This window comes from Oryctolagus cuniculus, chromosome 10 (assembly GCF_964237555.1).
Source record: "Oryctolagus cuniculus chromosome 10, mOryCun1.1, whole genome shotgun sequence".
Lineage (NCBI taxonomy): Eukaryota > Metazoa > Chordata > Mammalia > Lagomorpha > Leporidae > Oryctolagus > Oryctolagus cuniculus.
Window position 1 is genome coordinate 100,674,186 of NC_091441.1, and position 21,686 is coordinate 100,695,871.

The 21,686-nt window shown below is 52.7% G+C and overlaps 1 protein-coding gene across 9 annotated transcripts in view; it reads right to left on the reverse strand.

Annotated features, from left to right (window-relative positions):
- The window catches only part of FBXW12 (F-box and WD repeat domain containing 12), a 39,154-nt gene that overhangs the window by 15,728 nt on the left and 1,740 nt on the right, over positions 1-21,686 (reverse strand). For 4 of the 9 annotated variants that reach the window (XM_070050850.1, XM_070050849.1, XM_070050854.1 and 1 more), the window contains 4 exons: positions 12,153-19,642; positions 1,504-1,541; positions 1,163-1,323; positions 333-451 (listed from right to left, as the gene is read on the reverse strand). In XM_070050850.1, the coding sequence (XP_069906951.1) occupies positions 333-451; positions 1,163-1,323; positions 1,504-1,541; positions 12,153-12,233 (399 nt within the window). In that variant the 5' untranslated portion in view covers positions 12,234-19,642. Of the gene's footprint in view, positions 1-332; positions 452-1,162; positions 1,324-1,503; positions 1,542-1,995; positions 2,609-12,152; positions 19,643-20,216; positions 20,345-21,686 lie in introns of all 9 variants that reach the window. The other 5 variants (XM_051851662.2, XM_051851665.2, XM_070050851.1 and 2 more) reach the window with 4 other exon arrangements.

The following is a 21,686-nucleotide window of genomic DNA, read 5'->3' on the forward strand; positions in this document are numbered from 1 at the left end:
AAGAGCTTGGGCCTCTGTGCCTGCGTGGGAGACCAGGAAGCAGCTCCTGTCTCCTGGCTTCGGATCGGCACAACTCTGGCCGTTGCAGCCGATTGGGGAGTGAACCAATGGATGGAAGACCTCTCTCTCTCTGTGTAACTCAGACTTTCAAATAAAACAAAAAATGAAGATATAAACACATGCTCTGACTATGTTCTAAACGACAGATTCCGAGTTACCAAACCTGATTTGAAACTGTCTGACACCAGTTCTGAGGAGCGCTTTGCTCTCGGCCACAGGATTCATGCAGGCAGAGGAAGGCATTTCTTTTGCTGCTTGTAGGCCAGGCTCACCTTTTGGACATCCCAGGCATAAAGTTTGTCAAACGAAGACACAGCGCAGACGATGGGTCGTGAGGGTCTGTCTGTTGTGAGGTCATTTCTTGTGAGATAAGCTATAGGTCCCAGGATTCCTGAAAGGATACACAGACAACATCTGGCCAGCAGGTACCTGGCAATCCAAACCAAGTCAAAGTATTTTAATATCCTCTGCACCTTTCAAAGAGGGCCTGGGGAACAAGTGTGGAAAGAGTGGAAATTGGACTTGAGTTGGGCCAAACAATTCCCATTGCAGATTGGCTTTTCGGGAGAGATTGGCCAACTCATTTTACCTCTTTAATTTTCAGGGGCCAGCATTGTGACGCTGCACACTTGTAATGCTGGCATCCCGTTATCAGAGCATTGGTTCAAGTTCCGACTGCTTCATTTCCGAGCCAGCTCCCTGCTAAAGCACCCAGGAAAGCATGGAATGTGGCCCCAGTGAGAGACCCGGATGAAGCTCCAGGCTCCTGGCATAGGCCTGGCCCAACCCTGGCTGTTGCGGCCATTTGGAGAGTGAACTAGTGGATCGAAGACTTCTCTTTGCCTTTCAAATAAATGAGTGCATCTTTAAAAAAAAAAAATTCAAATGATCCCAAGCCCACTCTGGCCTCTCCCTTCAGCACAGACTGGAGGGGATAGAGACGGGGCAGGGAGGGTGTCACAGCCACCTGGTCCCGTAACATTTCAATTCCCTTTTCCCTCCACCAAATGAGAACACAAGACTGCGTACAGGACGAAGACGCACAGGACGAAGACTTCAGAAAGCCCGTTTCTGACGTCCCGCTAGGCCCCCGTTCCCTTACCCACATTCCCAGTGACTTCTTTGCAGACGAAGTCCTCTGGCCGTGCGTGCGCCATCCGTCGTTCCCGCCTGTTCATCTGGAGGAAGACCTGCTTCCACGGCTGAGAACCCAGCCACTCGCAGTCACATTTGCACAAGTGCCACCTCCTCACACACAGCGTTCTGCAAACAGGGGTCACCCAGTCAGGCTGCCTGTGCTCGGTCCCGGGCCCTGAGCTGCTGTGCCTTTGCGGGAACACCCGCCTCATGCTAACCTGCCTGTGTCTCTCTCCCAGCATGGCGGCACACACAGGTGCAGCCTCCTCCCTGCTTCCCACCTTCCCCTCCCCCTCCCTTACTCACTTCCACAGGTGATCACTGTTTGCAACCATTCGCCAGTGCTATGGGAGAGAAAGCAAGAGAAGCGAGCTATCAGTACCTGGAAGCTGCCCTCGCCTCTGCTGCCACCTGTTCTGGAAACTGGGCTCTCGCAGCTCCAAGCCCTCCCAGTGTGGGGAGACAGCAGGGAGCTATGGTTGCTAACATTCCATTCCACGCTTGGGGCCCTCAGAGCCAATGAAGCTAACCCCCAAACCCTCGGTGTGCTCCTCAGCCCGTCTGTAGACTGGGACTCAAAATGGTCAAAGAAGCAACTGAGCCCTAAGGCCCCTGGCCTATCAGAGGCGGAACAAGGGAAACTTGGGGAATGAAGGAAGGCTGTGCAGGACAATGCCGGGGAGCCAAGGTTTCACGGCTGGGGGTGAGAGATGTAAGCCTGTGCAAGAACCGACAAGGTGGAAGGGTGTGGGCAGGCAGCTCGTCAGTTCGAAGCAGCGGAGGGTGGCGAGCCTTGACCTTGTTCACTTGGGAAGCCTGGAGCAAGCTGAACCCATCCAGGAAAGAGAAGATCCGAGCCATTGGCAAGTGGGGCAACTGGACCGCCATCTCACGGGCCCTGAGCCTGCGGCCAGCCTCCTCCCTACTCTGTGCATTGCTCTGAATTTAAAGGCTTGGCCAAAGTCTGCAGCAGGTGGCAGGACTTCCACTCACAGCTCATCTGCTCTGATAGAAGCCAGCTGCATGTGGGCAGACCCCCAGCTGACATCGCTACCACCCCTTCCCTGGGGCCAGGCCCACACAGCTGAGGGCCCTGCCGCCTAAACTGGCTTGTTAGCGGGGGTCGTTGATTACCGGAGTCCGACAGTGCCGCCTTTGCTCTGTGAGCTGGAAGTGCAGGACCCCGACAGCCCCAGTTGCTGATGTGCCTGTCAGAACTCTCTAGGAAGCGTCAACTGATGTTCTTGCCATGTCTCTGTGTGACGTCTTTTCAGCTGCTCCAAAATCCCTGGGTAGGGCATCTTGCTTGCCATGTTGGTGTATCTGCCTCCAGATACTGAATCTGGCCAGCAAGGCCCATCTCTCAATGCCATTACAGCCCCAGGGTTTCTGCCTTTGGGCACTTAGCTTCCTAGGAGAAGAAGGCATGACCCATACAGACTTCGCCCTAGAGGTCTGTGCTAAGGGGGCAGGCCCTGTCTGAGGTCAGTGTTCCTCACCCCTGCCCGTGACACACCCTTTTCTACAGTTCCAAGTCTCCCCAGAATTTGACAGCCCATTCCAATATTTTCTACAGAGTATCATGGGCTGAGCGTGCCCTCTAACATACATGTAGAAATTCTAACCCCAAATGAGATTGGAGGTGTGGCCTTTGGGAGTAGGCCTTGAGGATGGAGCCCTCTCCAATGGGATTCATGACTTCTATTCCCTTATAAAAGAGACTGAGCCTAGCAGTGAAGATGCCCGCACTGCACATCAAGGATCCCTGGGTTGGATTCAGGCTCCAACTCCTGACTCCAGCTTCCTGCCAAGTCAGATCCTGGGAGACAGCAGTGATGGCTCAAGCGACAGGGTCCCTAGGACCACGCGACTCCTGACTCCAGCTTCCTGCCAAGTCAGATCCTGGGAGACAGCAGTGATGGCTCAAGTGACAGGGTCCCTAGGACCACGCGACTCCTGACTCCAGCTTCCTGCCAAGTCAGATCCTGGGAGACAGCAGTGATGGCTCAAGCGACAGGGTCCCTAGGACCACGCGGCAGACCCAGATGGAGTTCCCACTCCCAGCATCAGACTGGCTTGACTCCAGCCACTGAGGAAGTAAACTTTGTGTTTCTCTCTCTCTCTCTTTCTCTCTCCCTCTCCCTCAAATAAACAAATGCAATTTTGCAGGAAGAGGGACCCCCGGAGGGTTTTCTAGCATTCTGCCTACCATGTGAAGATACAGGAAGCTGGCAGGCTGCAATCCCGAGGAGGGCCCTAGCCAGAGCCTGCCCAGGCTGGCCCCCAACCTCACACTTCTGAGATCAAAACCCTAGAAATAAATTTCTGTTGTCTAGAAGCCCCCAGTTTATGGCATTCCGTCACAGTGGGTGGAACAAACTAAGACAGACTAAGCAGTGCTGAGCCCTCCTGTAAATGGTGGCCTCCAGCCTGGCCCACAATAGCAATGCCAGGTTCCCATTTTTCTTGCAGTGTTATTTGCTCCACTAACCAAAACAAGATGGACCTGTTCAGAGAGAATGAAATGTCCTCCTCCTTAGAATTTAGAATGGAAACTTTCATGTTCACAGAGCCATGAACTGCAAACCCTGCAACTACGGGAGGCCACATTTTTCCTTCTCTTCAATAATTCATAGGAAATGAGTTTGAAGAGAATGTGGCTTTAAAGAGAGAGAAACTGCCATAAACAAACAACATACTGGTTTAGAGAGAAAGAGAGTCTGGATAGTGTCTTTTTGTGTCAGTCATTCTAATCCTTCCTAAGTCCTTCCATTTCCTAAGAACTTTACATTTTGCTCATTATTAAATTAAAATACAATTCCTGCCTTTGGTTTACCCAATTCAGGTGAATGGGCACCTGCTGACTTGACATACAACCTGAATTTTGTCATATAGGTAAAATTAACATGAGGGGCTGGCAGCCGGTGCTCTCATCTCCTAGCAGAGTGCCTGGGTTCAAGTCCTGGCTTTGCTTTCAATTCCAGATTCCTGCTATTGCAGCCCTGGGAGGCAATGGCGATGGCCCAGACGGGGCTCTGTTGCCCATATGGGAGAGCTGGACTGAGTCCCAGCTCCTCCTCAGCCTGGCCCATCGTGGTGTGGACCTTTGGAGAATGAACCAACAGATGGGAGGCCTCTCTCTCTTTCAACGAAATAACTGCTACATGGGTCTGTGGCCCATTAGTGACAAGCTTCCTTCCCACTCTAAGGGGCCGAGAGACAAATATTAGGACTCATTTTCAGGTTGCTGCACTCTTACCCTTTTTCTAAATTTTTTTTTATTTGAAAGTTAAAGAGAGAGAGGTAGAGAGAGAGAGAGACAGAGAGAAAGAGGGGTTTTCCATCTGCTCGTTCACACTCCAAGTGGCTGCAATGGCTGGAGCTGAACTGACCCAAAGCCGGGAGCTAGAGTTTCTTCTGGGTCTCCTACAAAGGTGCAGGGGCCCAAGGATATAGGCTATCCTCTGCTGCTTTCCCGGGCACATTAGCAGAGAGCTGGATCAGAAGTGGAGCAGCCGGGACTCAAACCGGTGCCCATATGGGATGCTGGTACTTCAGGCCAGAGCTTTAATTCACTATGCCACAGCACTGGCCCCACCCTAGCCACTTTTGTGTGTGTGTGTGTGTTTGTGTGTGTGTGTTTGACAGGCAGAGTGGACAGTGAGAGACAGAGAGAAAGGTCTTCCTTTTGCCGTTGGTTCACCCTCCAATGGCTGTCATGGCCGGCGCACTGCAGCGTGCTAATCCGAAGCTAGGAGCCAGGTGCTTCTCCTGGTCTCCCATTCGAGTACAGGGCCCAAGCACTTGGGCCATCCTCCACTGCACCCCCGGGCCATAGCAAGAGCTGGCCTGGAAGAGGGGCAACAGGGACAGAATCTGGCGCCCTGACTTGGACTAGAACCTGGTGCGCTGGCGCCACAGGCGGAGGATTAGCCTATCGAGCCACGGCGCTGGCCGCCACTTTTTTTTAAAAGATTTATTTATTTATCTGAAAGTCAGAGTTACACAGAGACAGAAGAAGAGACAGAAAGAGAGAGAGGTCTTTCATCCATTGGTTCACTCCCCACTTGGGCGCAATGGCTGGAGCTGAGCCAATCCAAAGCCAGGAGCTTCTTCCTGGTCTCCCATGAGGGGCCCAAGGACTTGGGCCATCTTCCGCTGCTTTCCCAGGACATAGCAGAGAACTGGATAGCAAGTGGAGCAGCCGGGTCTTGAACCGGCACCTACACAAGATGCTAGCACTGCAGACGGCAGCTTTACCCACTAAGCCACCATGCTGGCCCCCCAGCCACTTTTTTAAAAAAGATTTATTTATGGGCCAGTGCCGCAGCTCAATAGGCTAATCCTCTGCCTAGCGGCGCCGGCACACCAGGTTCTAGTCCCAGTCAGGGCGCCGGATTCTGTCCCGGTTGCCCCTCTTCCAGGCCAGCTCTCTGCTATGGCCAGGGAGTGCAGTGGAGGATGGCCCAAGTACTTGGGCCCTGCACCCCAAGAGAGACCAGGAGAAGCACCTGGCTCCTGCCTTCGGATCAGCGTGGTGCGCCGGCCGCAGTGCGCCGGCCGCAGCGGCCATTGGAGGGTGAACCAACAGCAAAGGAAGACCTTTCTCTCTGTCTCTCTCACTGTCCACTCTGCCTGTCCAAAAAAAAAAAAAAAAAAAAAAAAAGGAAAAGAAATCGTTGTCATGGCCGGCACTGCTGCTCAGTAGGCTAATCCTCCGCCTGCAGCGCCGGCACACCAGGTTCTAGTCCCAGTCAGGGCGCCAGATTCTGTCCCGGTTGCTCCTCTTCCAGTCCAGCTCTCTGCTGTGGCCCCGGGAAGGCAGTGGAGGATGGCCCAAGTGCTTGGGCCCTGTACTCACATGGGAGACCAGGAGGAAGCACCTGGCTCCTGGCTTTGGATCGGTGCAGCGCGCCGGCCATAGCGGCCATTTCGGGGGTGAACCAATGGAAGGAAGACCTTTCTGTCTGTCTCTCTCTCTCACTGTCTAACTCTGCTTGTCAAAAAAAAAAAAAATCATTTGTCAAAGAGCTTGGGCAACAGGAAGAGGGCAAAGACTGTGGATGGGTGGTCAGGTTCCGCAGTCACATGACAGCCTCCTCCACCAGCTAACAATCAGAGAACTAAAAATCACAGAGAGAGATTCAAAGTCCAAGCTGTCAGTTCACCAGATGTAATTTGGCGATGTCCAGTGTTGAGGAGCAACAGTTAAAAGGATCTTGACTTTTCAACATCAGAATATTTACATCAGATGCACAGCTTAATGGATTCTCATGGTAACAGCCCCAAGACAGAGGCCTACAATGTGGCATGGCAGGTGCAGCCACTGCTGCAGTGCCAGCATGCCGTATGGGCACCAGTTCTAGTCCCAACTGCTCTACTCCCAATCCAGCTCCCTAGGTCTGCACCTGGGACAGCAGCAGAAGATGGTCCAAGTGCCTGGGCCCCAGCACGCACATGAGAGAATCAGATGAAGCTCCTGGCTCCTGGCCATTGTGGCCATTTGGGGAGTGAACCAGTGCACAGAAGATCTCTCTCTGTCTCTCCCTCTCCCTCTCTGTATCTCTGCCTTTCAAATAAATAAAATAAATATTTAAAGAAAAAAATAAAGAGTTCTGAGACAATGAAGTGAAAAAAATTAAGTTTTCAATTAATACATGCATCTGATTTACATATTAAAAAGGAAAATAGAAAAATAATATACCTTGATGTTCACGTATATATGCAAATATTAACAACATATCCATATATTTGTATATATGCAAAATCTGATCCCACGTTTATATTTAGGAGTGTGTGAGTAAGAAAGACTGCTGGTTTACTCCCCAAATGCCCACAGCAGCCAGGGCTGGACAGGCAGAAGCCAGGAGCCCAGAACTCAACCCAGGTCTCCCATATGGGTGGTGGGGACCCAACTACTTGAGCTATCATTTGCCGCCTCCCAGAGTGTGCATTAGCAGGAAGCTGGAGTTGAGGCTGAAACCTGAAACCTGACTTGCAGGCCCACACAGAGGTCCATTTTGCTTACTTCTCTGTCGGCAGCAACTCTGCCCAGTCCTCTCTGTGCCAGGACCTCCAGGCTCCCTCCTACGACCAGCAGGAGAATGGCCAAGGCGACAATTAGATAGAGAACACCGGCCCGCTGCTCTGGTTCACTTCCTTCTGACATTCTGCTCACTTAAATGCTAGTGGCCTGGCAGTTTTCTGAAGATGTCACACAGATTAATTTATTAAAATCTTATTTCCTTTTTAATCTGTTTTTCACAGGAGCAGGAATCTTCCACAAGTCATTCCATCACAGTCAGGAAAGCAAGTCTGCATTCCTGGCTTAAATAGTGTCTGCAAGCCCATGACTCCCCTCCAGCATGAGTTAAAAACTATGCAACCTGTTGTCTCTTTAACAGCAAACTTGGCCGTTTAAATGCAGGGGAAGTGGGACCGTTGCTGTGGCACAGTGGGTTAAAGCCCCGGCCTGCAGTGCCACTATTCCATATGGGAGCTGGTTCTAGTCCCTGCTGCTCCTCCTCTGATCCAGCTCTCTGCTATGGCCTGGGAAAGCAGCAGAAGATAGCCCAAGTCCTTGCGCCCCTGCAGCTGCATAGGAGACCTGGAAGAAGCTCCTGGATCCTGGCTTCGGACCAGCTCAACTTTGGCCATTTTGGCCATTTGAGGAGTGGAAACTCTGTCTCTCAAATAAATAAAATAATTCTAAAAAATAAATTAATAAGTGCAGCGGCACAGGCATTTAGTCTAGTGGTTAAGACACAGACAGCCCCCACTGGAGTGCCTGAGTTCGATTCCTGGCTCTGCCTCCTGAGCCCAGCTTCCTTCTAATGCAGCTGGAATGGCTTAAGTAACTGGGTTTCAGTAACCCACATAGGAGATCCGGATTGAAGTCCCAGTGCTAGCTTCAGCCTGGCCCAGTCTTGGCCACTGTGGGCTGTTGAAGAGTGAGCCAGTGGAAGTGGATGGGAACGTGCTTTCTTTATCTCTCCACCTCTGATAATGATGATGATGATAATGATGATGATGATGATGATAATAATAATAATAATGATGTTAAGGCAGCTCAAACTTCCACTATTTGAAACTGATTTCTTTTTGGTCTCACAAATGCACCTTTTCTCTGTCCTACTCATGTGAACGCCGCTTGGATTCCTTTGCTTGCGCAGGTTCAGCATCTGAAAGCTCTTCTCGATCTCGCCTTGTGACACTAACGGCATTTAGCTTCTCGGCAGGCCTCCTCATCTCCTTCCCCTCTTGGCTGAAACACTGGTCTCTGTACAGTTTTTCCTAAAATAACTCTCCCCACCCAGCTCTGCCTTTTATGTTATTTCATTTGTCCTCATCACCCTTAATAGCTCCTGGAATTAGACTGTAAATAAATTATTAAGCAAATGTCTTTATTCATCTGCTTATTGTCTGTTTCCCTTCTGTGGGACATAATTTCTTTAATGGAAGGAATCTGTTTCTGTAGCTTGGCACTGAATCCACGTCGTCCAGACTTGCTTCTGGGGCAGAAGATTTGATTACAGTCTGAGACAGATGATGGGATGGGCGAACACACTCCTGACAGACAGGAATTACGAAGGAGCACTGGCACGGTCACAGTTACCAACCACCACGGCGGCGGAAGGAAGGGCAAACACAAATGAAAAACGAGGCTTCATTCCCTGTGTTGACAGGAGGGGAAGAGATTTCCCTTCCTTCCCTTTTCTTTAAGCCCTGGAGAACTTGTAATTACAGTCTCTCTGTGTCTCAAAATATACACACGGTCGGCCCTTCATTTCTGTGGGTGTGTAGCCAACAGCAGGCTGGAAATATTTGGAGAAAAAATTTGATCTGCACTGGACATGCAGAGATTTATTTTCCTTGTCCTAGTCCCCAAACAATACATATAACGACAGTTTGCATAGTGTTTGCATCGTCTTAGGTGCAACAGTGAGTTGGAGACGATTTAAAGCACAGGAGAGAATGAGGGTGGGTTCTGTGGGAATACTACACCATTGTATATAAGGGACAGATTTGGCTGCCCACAGAATGTGCTGGAACCAGTCCCCATGGGACAACTGTAACTCTCACCAGAAGCTAAATAAGACTCTTGCCAGCTCTGTGGCCCAGGGATTTCTTTCTCCAGGCAGTAACACTTTGGATGTTCACATTTCTTTTTTCTCTTAATATTTATTTGTTTGAAAGTCAGAGTTACAGAGAGAAAGAGAGAGAGAGAGAGAGAGAGAGAGAGAGAGAGAGAAATATCTTCCATCCACTGGTTCACTCCCCAAACAGCCACAACAGCCAGGGCTAGGCCAGGCTGAAGCAAGGAGTGTGGAATTCCACCCAGATCTCCCATGTGGGTGCAGGGGCCCAAGCACTTGAGCCATCTTTTGCTGCTTTCCCAGGTGCATTAGCAGGGAGGTGGATCGGAAGTGGAGCAGTTGGGACTCGAACCCATGCCCATGTGGGATGCCCACACCACAGGCAGCAGCTTTACCTGCTACAACGCAGCGTCCAGCCACTTTCTTCTCTTTGACCTTTGTGGAGAAGACTGTTCTCAGTTACACTCCCTGACACTGATAAAGAAAGGAAACAAAGATTTCTCTGGAAGCTACATGAGTTTCAGACACGTGTGAATCATACTCATTTGTCTCTGAAGCGTAGCCCAAGGACCAGAGAAACATGAGCCAGCCCAGCAAAAATGAAGCAACAGAGACCCAGGTCCATGAGTCGCAAGAGGTTTAGTTTGTCTTATATTTCCCCACACTTCCTTGAAAAAAAAATATAGAATTGCAAAATTAGATTTTTTTTTTCTTTTTGCTCAGTGAAACCTGATAAAATCTAAAAACTATGCAGTAAGCATGGCTGCATAAGTCCAATCTGTCTCTTGCCCTTTTCTGAACAGACCTATATTTTTCAGATAAATATTTGCTGAGCCCATGGAGTTAAAGATGAGCCCTCCAGGGGGTGAAGTCGCCACCTGCAATGTCGGCAGCCCCTTTGAGCGCCAGTTCGAGCCCAACTGTTCCGCTTCTAATCCAGCTCCCTGTTGATGCATCTGAGAAGACAGTGGAAAATGGCCCAAGTGCTTGGGCCCTGCATCTTCACGGGAGACCTGGATGGAGCTCCTGGCTTTTTCGCTGTCCTGAGGGAGTATGCAGATTAGGGAAGGGCTCGATGACAGACAGTTGAAAGAAATGCAAATGCTCGTGGCTGTTGTTTCTAGGGAGAGAGAAAAACCTAGAATGATGGATATCATTATTCACAGCTTCCGGTAAATAGTCTCTACAATGAGGTTTCCTGCTCCTCCGATCAAGATGAGGCCTAATTCTCTACCCTTGCATCAGGCCTGGCTTTGCGGCTTTCTTTGGGCAATAAATGCAGCCAAGGGGACACTGTGCCCACTTAGTGCCTGTGCTCAAGACCAGCGGCTTCCTCTGTCTCCCTCGGGGACAGTCCTGGTCTGGATGTGTTGAACGACAGACACAAAGCCTCCCGACTCTCTCGGGTGCGGGGACTGTGCCCACCTTCCAACCACACGAGGGATGCCACTCAGGAAGAGTGTCCAAGTATCTGCCACCTGGCTTCAGATGCACAGGGAGCCCAGATGAGACGGCGCTGAGTCCAAAATAGCCTGGAAGAAGAGCCCAGCTGAGCCAGGCCCCAGCTGGTTGATTTAAAGATGGAAAGCTTTGCGAGTGTCTAGGGTATAGCAATAGTTGTATACAACTGGTAAAACAACATGTACTCAAACGCTTTCAGCACTGGTATGCCTCTTGAAAAAACTTCATGATCAAGTTTACCTTCTAGTTAATTCTTCACTACAATTTCAAAAGAGTACTGTTTCAAAAATGTGTTGCTTATATGAAAAAAAAACTTGCTGAGAGTTTGCAGGCCCATAATATTTTTTAAGATTTATTTATTTGGGGGCTGATGCTGTGGCACAGTGGGTAAAGTCACTGCTTCCAGTGCTGGCATCCCATATGGGCACTGGTTTGAGTCCCAGCTGCTCCCTTTCTCATCCAGCTCTCTGCTATGGCCTGGGAAAGCAGTAGAAGATGGTCCAAGTCCTTGTACCCCTGCAACCACATGGAGGACCCAGAAGAAGCTCCTGGCTTCAGATCAGTGAAGCTCTGGTCGTTGTGGCCATCTTGGGAGTGAACCAGCAGATGGAAGATATCTCTCTCCTCTCTCTCTCTCACCCGCTCTGCCTCTGCCTCTCTGTAACTGCCTTTAAAATAAATAAATAAATCTTAAAAAAAAAAAAGATTGATTGATTTGGGGGCCGGTGCTGTGGTGCAGCAGGTTAAAGCCCCAGTCTGCAGCACCAGCATCCCATATGGGTGCCAGTTTGAGTCCCGCCTGTTCCACTTCTGAACCAGCTCCCTGCTAATGTACCTGAGAAAGCAGTACAAGATCACCCAAGCTCTTGGGCCCCTGCACCCACATGGGACACCCAGAAGAAGATGCTGGCTCCTGGTATCAAAACAGCTCAGCTCTGGCTGTTGTGGCCATTTGGGGAGTGAACCAGCTGATCGAAGACCTCTCTCTCTCTCTCTCTATGTCTCTACCTCTCTCTATAACTGTCTTTCAAATAAAATAAATAAAATAAAGAGGTGGAGTGACAGAGAGGGAGAAAGAAAAAAAGAGAGAGATCTTCTGTTTGCTGGTTCACTTCCCAAATGGCCACAATGGCCGGGGCTGGGCCAGGATAAAGCCAGGAGCCAGGAACTCCAACCATCTTCCAAGTGAATGGCAAGGGCCCAAGCATTTGGGCCATCTTTTGCTGCTTTCCCAGGTGTATTAGTAGGGGGCTGGATTTGAAGCAGAGTAGCTGGGACCCAAACTTAGATGGGATGCCAGCATCAGAAGCTGTGGCTTAACCAGCTGTGCCCCATGGGTCATAATTTAAGAGTCAGAAAATATCCCCTGCTGGATAGATAATGAAAATAAACATGAACCTGCAAAACAACAGGAGGTTGCATCACACCAAAGGCACGCTCACCGCAGCCGGCCGTGAAGGAATCCGAGGCGTCTCTCATTCTCCACTCGTGGGAGGCATGTGACCTTACGGAAAAGCCGCATCCCAGGAGCCACTGTTTGGATTTAGGACTGGTATCGTCAACATCAGTGAGAGCTGTTCCAGGTCATGACAAAGGAAGCACCAAGCTTTGCAGTGAATTAACACATGGCGTGTCACCTGCCAGCAGTGTGGCAGCACGATGTGGCTCCAGCACCCTGTCTGGCCATAGAGCCCACTTATTTTTTTTATTTTTTTATTTTATTTATTTATTTTTTTTTTGACAGGCAGAGTGGACAGTGAGAGAGTGAGAGACAGAGAAGAAGGTCTTCCTTTGCTGTTGGTTCACCCTCCAATGGCGCTGCGGCTGGCGCGCTGCAGCCGGCGCACCGTGCTGATCCGATGGCAGGAGCCAGGAGCCAGGTGCTTTTCCTGGTCTCCCATGGGGTGCAGGGCCCAAGCACCTGGGCCATCCTCCACTGCACTCCCTGGCCACAGCAGAGAGCTGGCCTGGAAGAGGGGCAACCGGGACAGAATCCGGCACCCTGACTGGGACTAGAACCCGGTGTGCTGGCGCCGCTAGGCGGAGGATTAGCCTAGTGAGCCGCAGCGCCAGCCCACAGAGCCCACTTATGCAGATAAGATAGAAAGAAATGGTGGAGACACAGCCATCGCTTTGCCACTCGGTTCCGAGGTCAGGCAGCCCACCGGGAGTGTATTCACTTGAACCCATCCTGACACAAGGGGACTTGAGAGACGCGACTCACCACACTTCTCTGCAGGACATCCGCTCATCTGCTGGGTTATAATCTCACGACTTTCCTGCTGGGGATTCTACCCATCTTGTGCACACTGCTACTGAAACTATCCTCTGGAAACACAATTTTGACCAAGATGTTTGTTCTTTTTTTTTTTTTTTTTTTTTTTTTTGACAGGCAGAGTGGACAGTGAGAGAGAGAGACAGAGAGAAAGGTCTTCCTTTGCCGTTGGTTCACCCTCCAATGGCCGCCGCGGCCAGCACGCTGCGGCCGGCGTACCGCGCTGATCCGATGGCAGGAGCCAGGTACTCATCCTGGTTTCCCATGGGGTGCAGGGCCCAAGTACTTGGGCCATCCTCCACTGCACTCCCTGGCCACAGCAGAGAGTTGGCCTGGAAGAGAGGCAACCGAGACAGAATCCGGTGCCCCGACCGGGACTAGAACCCGGTGTGCCGGCACCGCAAGGTGGAGGATTAGCCTAGTGAGCCGTGGCGCCAGCCCAAGCTGTTTGTTCTTAATGTCAGCTTTTGAAAACTGATGATGCTACTTTATGACTGATACACTTTTTCTTATATGGAAAAATTGTTCAGGAGAACCCACAGCTTCTGCTCAGAATTAGGAGTTCGGTGGCTCTCATTTTGGTCAGCCTCAGCGTCTATCCTCCAGAAGTCAACCTGCAGCTGTGAACCGTGCTGAGAGGAGGGGCCCACGGCTGACATGCATGAGCCCATCCTAAAGGGCCCAGATTTTTATTTATTTATTTAATTTGAAAGTCAGAGTGAGAGAGAGATCGATCTTCGATCTGTTGACTCCCCAAATGGTCACAATGGCAGGTGTGGGGCAAAGCTAAAGCCAGAAGCCACGAACCTGGAGCTCCATCCAAGTGTCTCACATGGATGGCTGAGGTCCAAGCCCTCAGGCCATCCTCCACTGCCTTCCCAAGTGCATTAGCAGGGAGTTGGATCAGAAGCAGAGCAGCCTGGACAGGGTGGGACCCCTGCAGGGGGCGCTGCAGGTAGCAGCTTAACCTGCTGAGCCACAGTGCCAGTGCCCCCTGCTGTCTTCTAATGAAGAAATGTCTTTGCCTGTAATGAATAATAGACTTGCACTCCATTCTGAATAAAGTAACATTTAAAGTAACATGGTCTGCGGGCACTGGTGTGTGGTTAAGTCACTACTTGTGATGTCCACATTCTACATCGGAGCGCTGGTTCAAGTCCCAGTTTCTCCATTTCCAATCCAGCTCATGCTAATGCAGCCTGGGAGGCAGTAGATGATAGATCAAGTCACCCACATGAGGGACCCAGACAGTTTCTGCCTTCTGGTTTCTGACTTCAGCCTGGCCCAGCCCTGGCTCTTGGGGAGTGAACCAGCAGATTTTGGAAGATCTCTCTCTCTCTCTCTTTCTCTGTCAATTTGCCTTTAGCTGGTCCCCCACTAACTGGGAGTCAGGCTTGACCACTTAGCACCCCTCTCCCCTGCAACTGGCAGGTAGAGGTCAAAGTGCTGTTCCCTGGGCAGGGGGAGGGACAAAGGCTGAGGCCAGTGTCCAGGTCCCCACAGAAACTCTGTGTTTCTGAGTGACAGCAAGCCTAAGCCTCCTCCCTGCCAGGTGACACTGCTATTTTTACTTCAGGATGACCACACACCCTAACTTTGGTCCAGCTGCCTGTCTCTGTTCCCCAAGGCAGTCCTGCCCCCAACCCCAGGCTGCCTGTCCCTCCAGGCTGCTGATACGGTGTCCAGTTCAGGCCCAGGCGCATCCTGCTTCTCCCCTTCCCAGCGAGGTGGGGACGCTCCCTTCCTCATCACCTACCCTCCCCCATGGTGACAGCAGGCCCTGGTAGCAGGAGGCCTGTGCCTTGGGAAAGAAAGAGCAGCTGCACTGGGGGAAGATGTAGGTGAGACCCAGAGCCACAGGGAGCCACGGGAGGTTGTTCTAGAAACCAGGGAGCTGGGCCTCCTATCACATGGGCCTCCTGCCGGCTGCAGGAAGGGCTGCAGGAGGGAACCCATGCTCTTCAAGGATTCAGGAAGGGCTGGGAGTCTCCTCTGTGGTAGGTATAACAGGAGGATGTGAGGCTGACGGCAAAGACCAGAGCCTGCCGTGCACACCCCACACATGGGGAGGTCATCACCCGGAGTGTGAAGGGGAAAAAGAGACTGAGGGACAGGGCACAGAGGCCACAGAGGATTCTGAGCCTCAGAGTCCCAGGGTGGGTGGGAATGGCTCTTTCAGGCAGAGCTGTCCAGGGTAGCTGTGAGCAGAGCCCTGGGGGAACAGGCAGCGGGCAGAGGAAGAACTGGCCCAGGCCACACAGCACAGAGGGCTCTGAGCAGGGCAGGGAAGGGATCCACTTTCCATGTGTAAGAAGCTCCTGCTGGCTGTGCTGGGGGCACGGGCCAGGCCCCAACAGGCTAAGGGACTCCTGTGAGCTTCCACACAGCTGTGCAGTGGAGATGCATAGTCTGCGGTTGGGACCAGCATAGTCTGAGGGTAGAGCTGGCAATACTTGAGGGCGTGGAGGGGGACTCACCCGGCCTTGGGGACACTTCCCAGCTGTGTCTTCAGTCTCTCAGCCTCCGGGTCCCCAGGCTTGCCCACCCTGGCCCTTCTCTGCTGCCCCTGTACCATCTAGAAATGATGGGGTTGAGGGCTGTATCTCAGCCCCTGGTACTCCCTCGGGGCAGAGCAGCGGGCTGACTCTCTACCCTCTCCCAGGTGACAGGAATGACAGCCCCAGGCTGGCCTCACCACGTTTGTGGCCCACTGCTGACCCCACAGCCTGAGTCCTGACAGCTCAGTGGCCCCACATCTGCCTCTGCTGAGACGCTGACTGTGTGGTCCTGCTGGAGGTGTGGCAGAGAGGGAGGTGAGTGTGCTCCCAAGGGCCGGGTGGGGGCGGAGAGGAAGAAGGGGACGCCCCGGCTGGAATTCTGGGGAGGCTCTCACCAGAGGTGGGTGGGGAGAGGCTGTGCCTGGGCTGCCCCGATCTGGCCTCCATCACTTGCTCACCATGGAGGACTCTGGAGGAATCAGTCACGAGGCAGGGGCCCAGCTCAGCCTGGGATCTGCTGATCTTGACAAGCTCAGCACACCTGGGCAGACACATCTGCGAGGGGCAGGGCACAGGGGATGAAGGGTGTGGGGTCCTGGGGGGAGCTGGTGACAAGGTGGGGGGAGGTGTTTGAAAGACGCTAGAGGACGTGGAGGAAGCTCATGAACTGGTGCTGTCCAGCTGCACTGGGGGAAGATGTAGGTGAGACCCAGAGCTACAGGGAGCAACAGGAGGTTGTTCTAGAAACCAGGGGGCTGGGCCTACCATCACATGGGCCTCCTGCTGCCTGGACACCTCCATCCTGTACACACAGCCCTGTCTCATCTTCCCAGCTGGACATGGAGGCTTTCACGCAGGGTCTGTGACTGATTGCTCTCAGGGAGCCCAAGTGAGCTCAGGCCCATGCCTGCCCTGTGGGCTCCCTGGAGAGGAAACCACATGCAAAGGCCCGGGGGTGGCCCGGTATCTGCAGCAAACTGGACGGCTCAAGTGTGTGCAGAGGGAAGGGCAAGGAAGGGAGGGGGTTGCAAGGGTCTGCAGGGGACAGGAGAGGGAGGTCGTGGAAGTTGGAGGGGACTGCTTCCTGCACTGAAGGGAGTGGTGCCAGGCATGGTGGGAAGCACAGCAACACCGGGGACCAACATTGGGCTGCTGGGCAGAAAGAAAACCCACACTGGGGACAGAGGGGAGCGACAAGCTGCCACCCTGTGCCCAGCCTGCTGGCTTCCCCTGGCCCTGCTCTCAGGCTGAAGGACAAGCTGACCTGAGCGGGGAGGCTCCAGGGCCATCTCTGGCTGCGATCACTGGCGATCACGGCACATTAGAGGCTGTGCACAGGGCAGGCCAGGCCATGCCCGAGGGCCGGGGGCCTTCCTGGGTGCTCTCTGGGCTCCTGATGATCCCAGAGGAAGACCTGAGGGACTTCCCTTCCACACATTCATGCTCACATGGAAATAACAGTAACTGGGACCCCGGAACCTGCCTGAGCCATGGCCCCCAGCCCGCCAGCCCTCCAGCTCCCTGGGCTGCTGTCTTTGCCACCAGAACTCCTGGCCCCCTCGGACCTCTGGCCCACAGCTGAGCACCCCTTGGACACTAGAGTGGTTGAAGGCACCAGACCTGGGCCAGGCCTCCCAGAGGGACTGCTCCACGCCACAGCTCCCAGGAGAAAACATCAGGGAGGAAAGGCGCAGACCTGCACGAAACAGGAAACTCAGCAGCACAGACAAGCGACCCCTGAGCCTCACGGGGCTGTGCCCAGGTCACCTCTGTGACTCCAACACCGTCTGGTCCATGGGACGTTGCCTCATCCCTCCCAGACCACAGTGAGTCTTTCTGGCTGCTGGGGGTGACCTTCGTAATTCTCTGAAGTCACTTTTCCATGCAAGTTTTCAGATGCACTCCACCTATTGCCCAGCCCCTGCTCAACGTGCAGCCCACAGGCCAGGCAGTCCTGTGCCGGGAGGCGGCAGAGCAGTGAGAGCCATGACCGGGTCAGGGGAGCATCCATTTTACCGTCAGAGGTGGAAGATGGGGCCATCACTAAGACCCCTCTCCCCTTCCCTCCCCAGAACCACGGACGAGAACAGAAGAGCGGGGCTGGGGAAAGGCCCCATCCCTGCAGCTCGTCCACGTGGGGCCCAAGGGTGCCCCTCCTCTCCAGGTGGCCTCCTTTCAGCTCCCCTTTCAGCTCACTCCCTGCTCTGTCCAAGATGCTCTGGAAGGCCAGGGTGCTGCCAGGGGCCCTGTGGACTAGAGGAGCCCCAGGCACAGGCCGCCCCATCCTCTGCTGAACAAGTCCCGCCTGCAGCTGTCTGAGGCCACACCTGGCCGATCCCACACACCATGTTGTTAGGCTCGTGGCCCTCGGGGTCTCCTTGTTCTCCACTGACAATGCAGGGAGACATGGGGCATGGACTGTCGCAGCTCCTCTGAAAGACATCACTCTAGACTAGGAGCTCAGTGCCCACCCCTCCTCTGCATCTGCAACCCTGCAGGGTGTGAGCCGCTCCTGCCCGTTCCCCTCCCCCACCCTGGGAACAGTCCTCTTCTCTGTTGAGGTAATCCCCACAGAAGTGACCTCGGGTAGCACTGGTCTTTCTGCAGCAATCCACATGCAGTCTAAGCAGCCAAGGATCCAAACATCACACTGGCCCCATCCGTGTAGACAACCATGACTTTTGTTCATGAGAATGGTGAACAGAAGGCTAAATAAAATGCAGTACAATTCAGGGCTCAGTGCAAGGGCCCCTCCTCTTGTGCATTTCCCTGGCATGAGGCTACAGGGGAGCCACCTTCTCCAGGGCCTGCCTCTTGGGCAGGACACAGCACACCCACACAGGAAGTTTACTGTCCTTCTGCAGAACCCCTGGCAACCCTGGTTCATGTCAGTGGGAGTAGCTGAGGTGCTAGCTTCCCCTCGCTGCCTCTCTAGAAGCAGCTTTTTTGGTGGAGAGGGAGGCCACAGGGCCTTTGCTGGGGGCTGGGCTGGGAGTGGGCCTCCTCATCACGCCAGGTTGGGGGCCATCTGTCCTGGGCACCCCCCTACGCACATGTAGCAGTGGTTGGCAGACAGGAAGGCGCACTCACGGGCACTGCCCCTGTGGTCCCAGCAATCAGGGAGGCACCGGGCATCAGGACGGCTTTGAGGGGAGGGAGCGGCCTGAGCCTGCCCCAGTGTGGCCCTTCTGCAGCACTGGGCACCAGCTCAGGACAGGGGACCAGAGAGTCTTCCTTATGGCCCATCTCGAAGCCCAGGCCCACCAGATAGTTTTGAGCTTCAGGACCCTGGGCAGGACCTGGGCAGGACCACGACTGTTATTTCTCCTTCTGGTCCAGTGGAGCCCTTGGCTGGGATCTCCCAGCATGGCCTGGGGGAGAAGCGGCTGTCCTGTTCCAGAGGCCCAGCTGCAAGCCCAGGCCCCCCAGGCATTCGTGTGTTTCCTGTTCCTATTCCTTCTCTGGGTTCTCTCTGTCCCATGCTGAGCCGCTGGTGGCCCATGTCTGCCTCCGTGGGCTCTCCCCAGGGTCACAGGTCAGCAATCCAACAGGTGCTCAAGCTCTAGACTCATATAAGATGGAACCTGGTCATAGCCAGACAGGACGTTGTCCTCCAGCTGCACCCAGTTCTTCCCAACAAAGGGCAACGAGCTTTTCGCCTCAGTCTCACAGTTCCTCACCCAGGACGGCAGCGTCCTGCAAGATGTCTAACTGTTGTCCCTCAGTCGGTCCGCAGCTCAGGCCTGAGCCCGTTAGTTAATATTCAGCCCAGCATCCAAAATGAGATTTTCTAGTTTTAAGTCTCTTATGCACTTAGCGCACTGCTGGTAATGTCGGACTGAACACTGGACGGACACGCCTGTCCTCCACAGGCGGCCACGCTCCGCCACGTGCTGTTCAAGATCCCCGAGCTGGCATATATTTGCTGTGTGCTTTATCCACAACAGCCTTATGGTATCCACTTTCACCCACACTTGCTGGGTGCTCGGGGAGTCGTCTCTGGTAATGATTTTCACAGACACCTGGGCTCCGCTTTCCAGATGGTGGCTAGCTCCACCAGGCCAATGGTCCTGAGAACCTGGTATCCATTGAGTAGCTCCTCCTCACTGTGACTGCTGTCATCAAACATCAAAATCTCTTATAAAGAATTGCTTTAAATAAAAATGCATTAAACTAAAAAAATTCAATATTAGGGGCCAACGTTGGGGCATAGTGGGTAGTCACCACCGGGGACACTAGCATCCATACGTACACCAGTTCATGTCCTGGCTGCTCCATTTCCAATCCAATTTCATACTAATGACCTGGGAAAGCAGCAGCAGACAGCCTAGTTTTTGTGCCCCGACCACCCAAATGGGAGACCTGGCTGAAGCTCCTGATTCCTGCAGCCTGGCCTAGCCCTGGCTGTTGCAGTGATCTGGGAAGTGAACCAGCAGATGGAAGCTACCTCTGTCTCCTCCTCTCTCTCTTTCAAAAAAATAAATCTTTTAAAAAACAAACAAACAAACAAAAACAGCCTATTAGGGGCCAGCATTGTGCTATCATGGGTAAAGAAGCTGCCTGGGATGCTGGCACACCTTATGGTCACCAGTTTGTGTCCTGGCTGCTCCTCTTCCAATCCAGCTCCCCACTAAAGGCCTAGGAAAAGCAGTGAAAGATGGCCCAAGTGCTTGGGGCCCTGCTACCAACCTGGGAGACATAGGGATGAAGCTCCTGACTTCTGTCTAGCTCAACCCCGGCTGTTACAGCCACATGGGGAGTGAACCAGTGGATGGAAGGTCTCTGTCTCTCTCTCTCTTTCAAATCAATAAATAACTCTAAAAAAAAAAAAAAGAAGAAGAAGAAGAAGAAAAGAAAACCTATTTTCCAAAAATCAAAAGAGAACAAATACCCATGAGGATATGTAGAAATAGGAAGACTGAAACACTAGGTGAGAATGCAAATTAGTATAACTGTTATGGAAAACAGTATAGGGATTCCTCAAAAAAACATTTAACCAAGATGTACCACACGACCGGCTATCCCACCTCTGGGATTATATCCAAAGAGAAACCCGCACTCCCACCTTCACTGCAGCCCAATTCACAGCAGCAAGGACTTGGAGTCAACCTAGATGTCCCCCAACTGATGACTGGATAAAGACAACATGGTTGCAACAGAAGTATACTCGCAGACAAGCTGCTGCTGCTGCTTCTTCTTCTTCTTCTTTTTTTTTTTTTTTTTTTTTTTTTTTTTTTTTGACAGGCAGAGTGGACAGTGAGAGAGAGAGACAGAGAGAAAGGTCTTCCTTTGCCATTGGTTCACCCTTCAATGGCCGCCGCGGCCAGCGCGCTGCGACCGGTGCACTGCGCCGATCCGATGGCAGGAGCCAGGTGCTTCTCCTGGTCTCCCATGAGGGTGCAGGGCCCAAGCACTTGGGCCATCCTCCACTGCACTCCCGGGCCACAGCAGACAGCTGGACTGGAAGAGGAGCAACCGGGACAGAATCGGTGCCCCAACCGGGACTAGAACCCGGGGTGCCGGCGCCGCAGGCGGAGAATCAGTCTATTGAGCAGCAGCACTGGCTGCAGACAGGCTTCTTAAAAATAGATTTCGTCGGGGGCTGGCACTGTGGCGTAGCGGGTAAAGCCGCCTGCAAAGCCGGCATCCCATATGGGCCCCGGTTTGAGACCCAGCTGTTCCACTTCTGATCCAGCTCTCTGCTATGGCCTAGGAAGGCATCAGAAGATGGCCCAAGTCCTTGGGCTCCTGTAGATACATGGGAAACCCAGAAGAAACTCCTGGCTCCTGGCTTTGGATCGGCGCAACTCTGGCTGTTGAGGCCAATTGGGGAGTTAATCACTGGATGGAAGACCTCTCTCTCTCTCTACCTCTCCTTCTCTCTCTGTGTAACTCTTTCAATTAAATTAAATAAATCTTAAAAAAAAAAAACTGAATCTCACTAACAATCATCTATGTCAAACATTGTTTAAAAAAATAGATTTTTGTCTAAATCTGTGCGCCTGTGATTCATGGAGCCCAGCACTCCCATAGCCACCAGCACCTCGAGACCAGGCTATGCTATGTAACCATGCGTTTTAGTTAACAATGCTATATATAACCATAGTGGCTCATTAATGGTAACAAATGTACCAAACCAATGCAAGATGTTAAAATAGG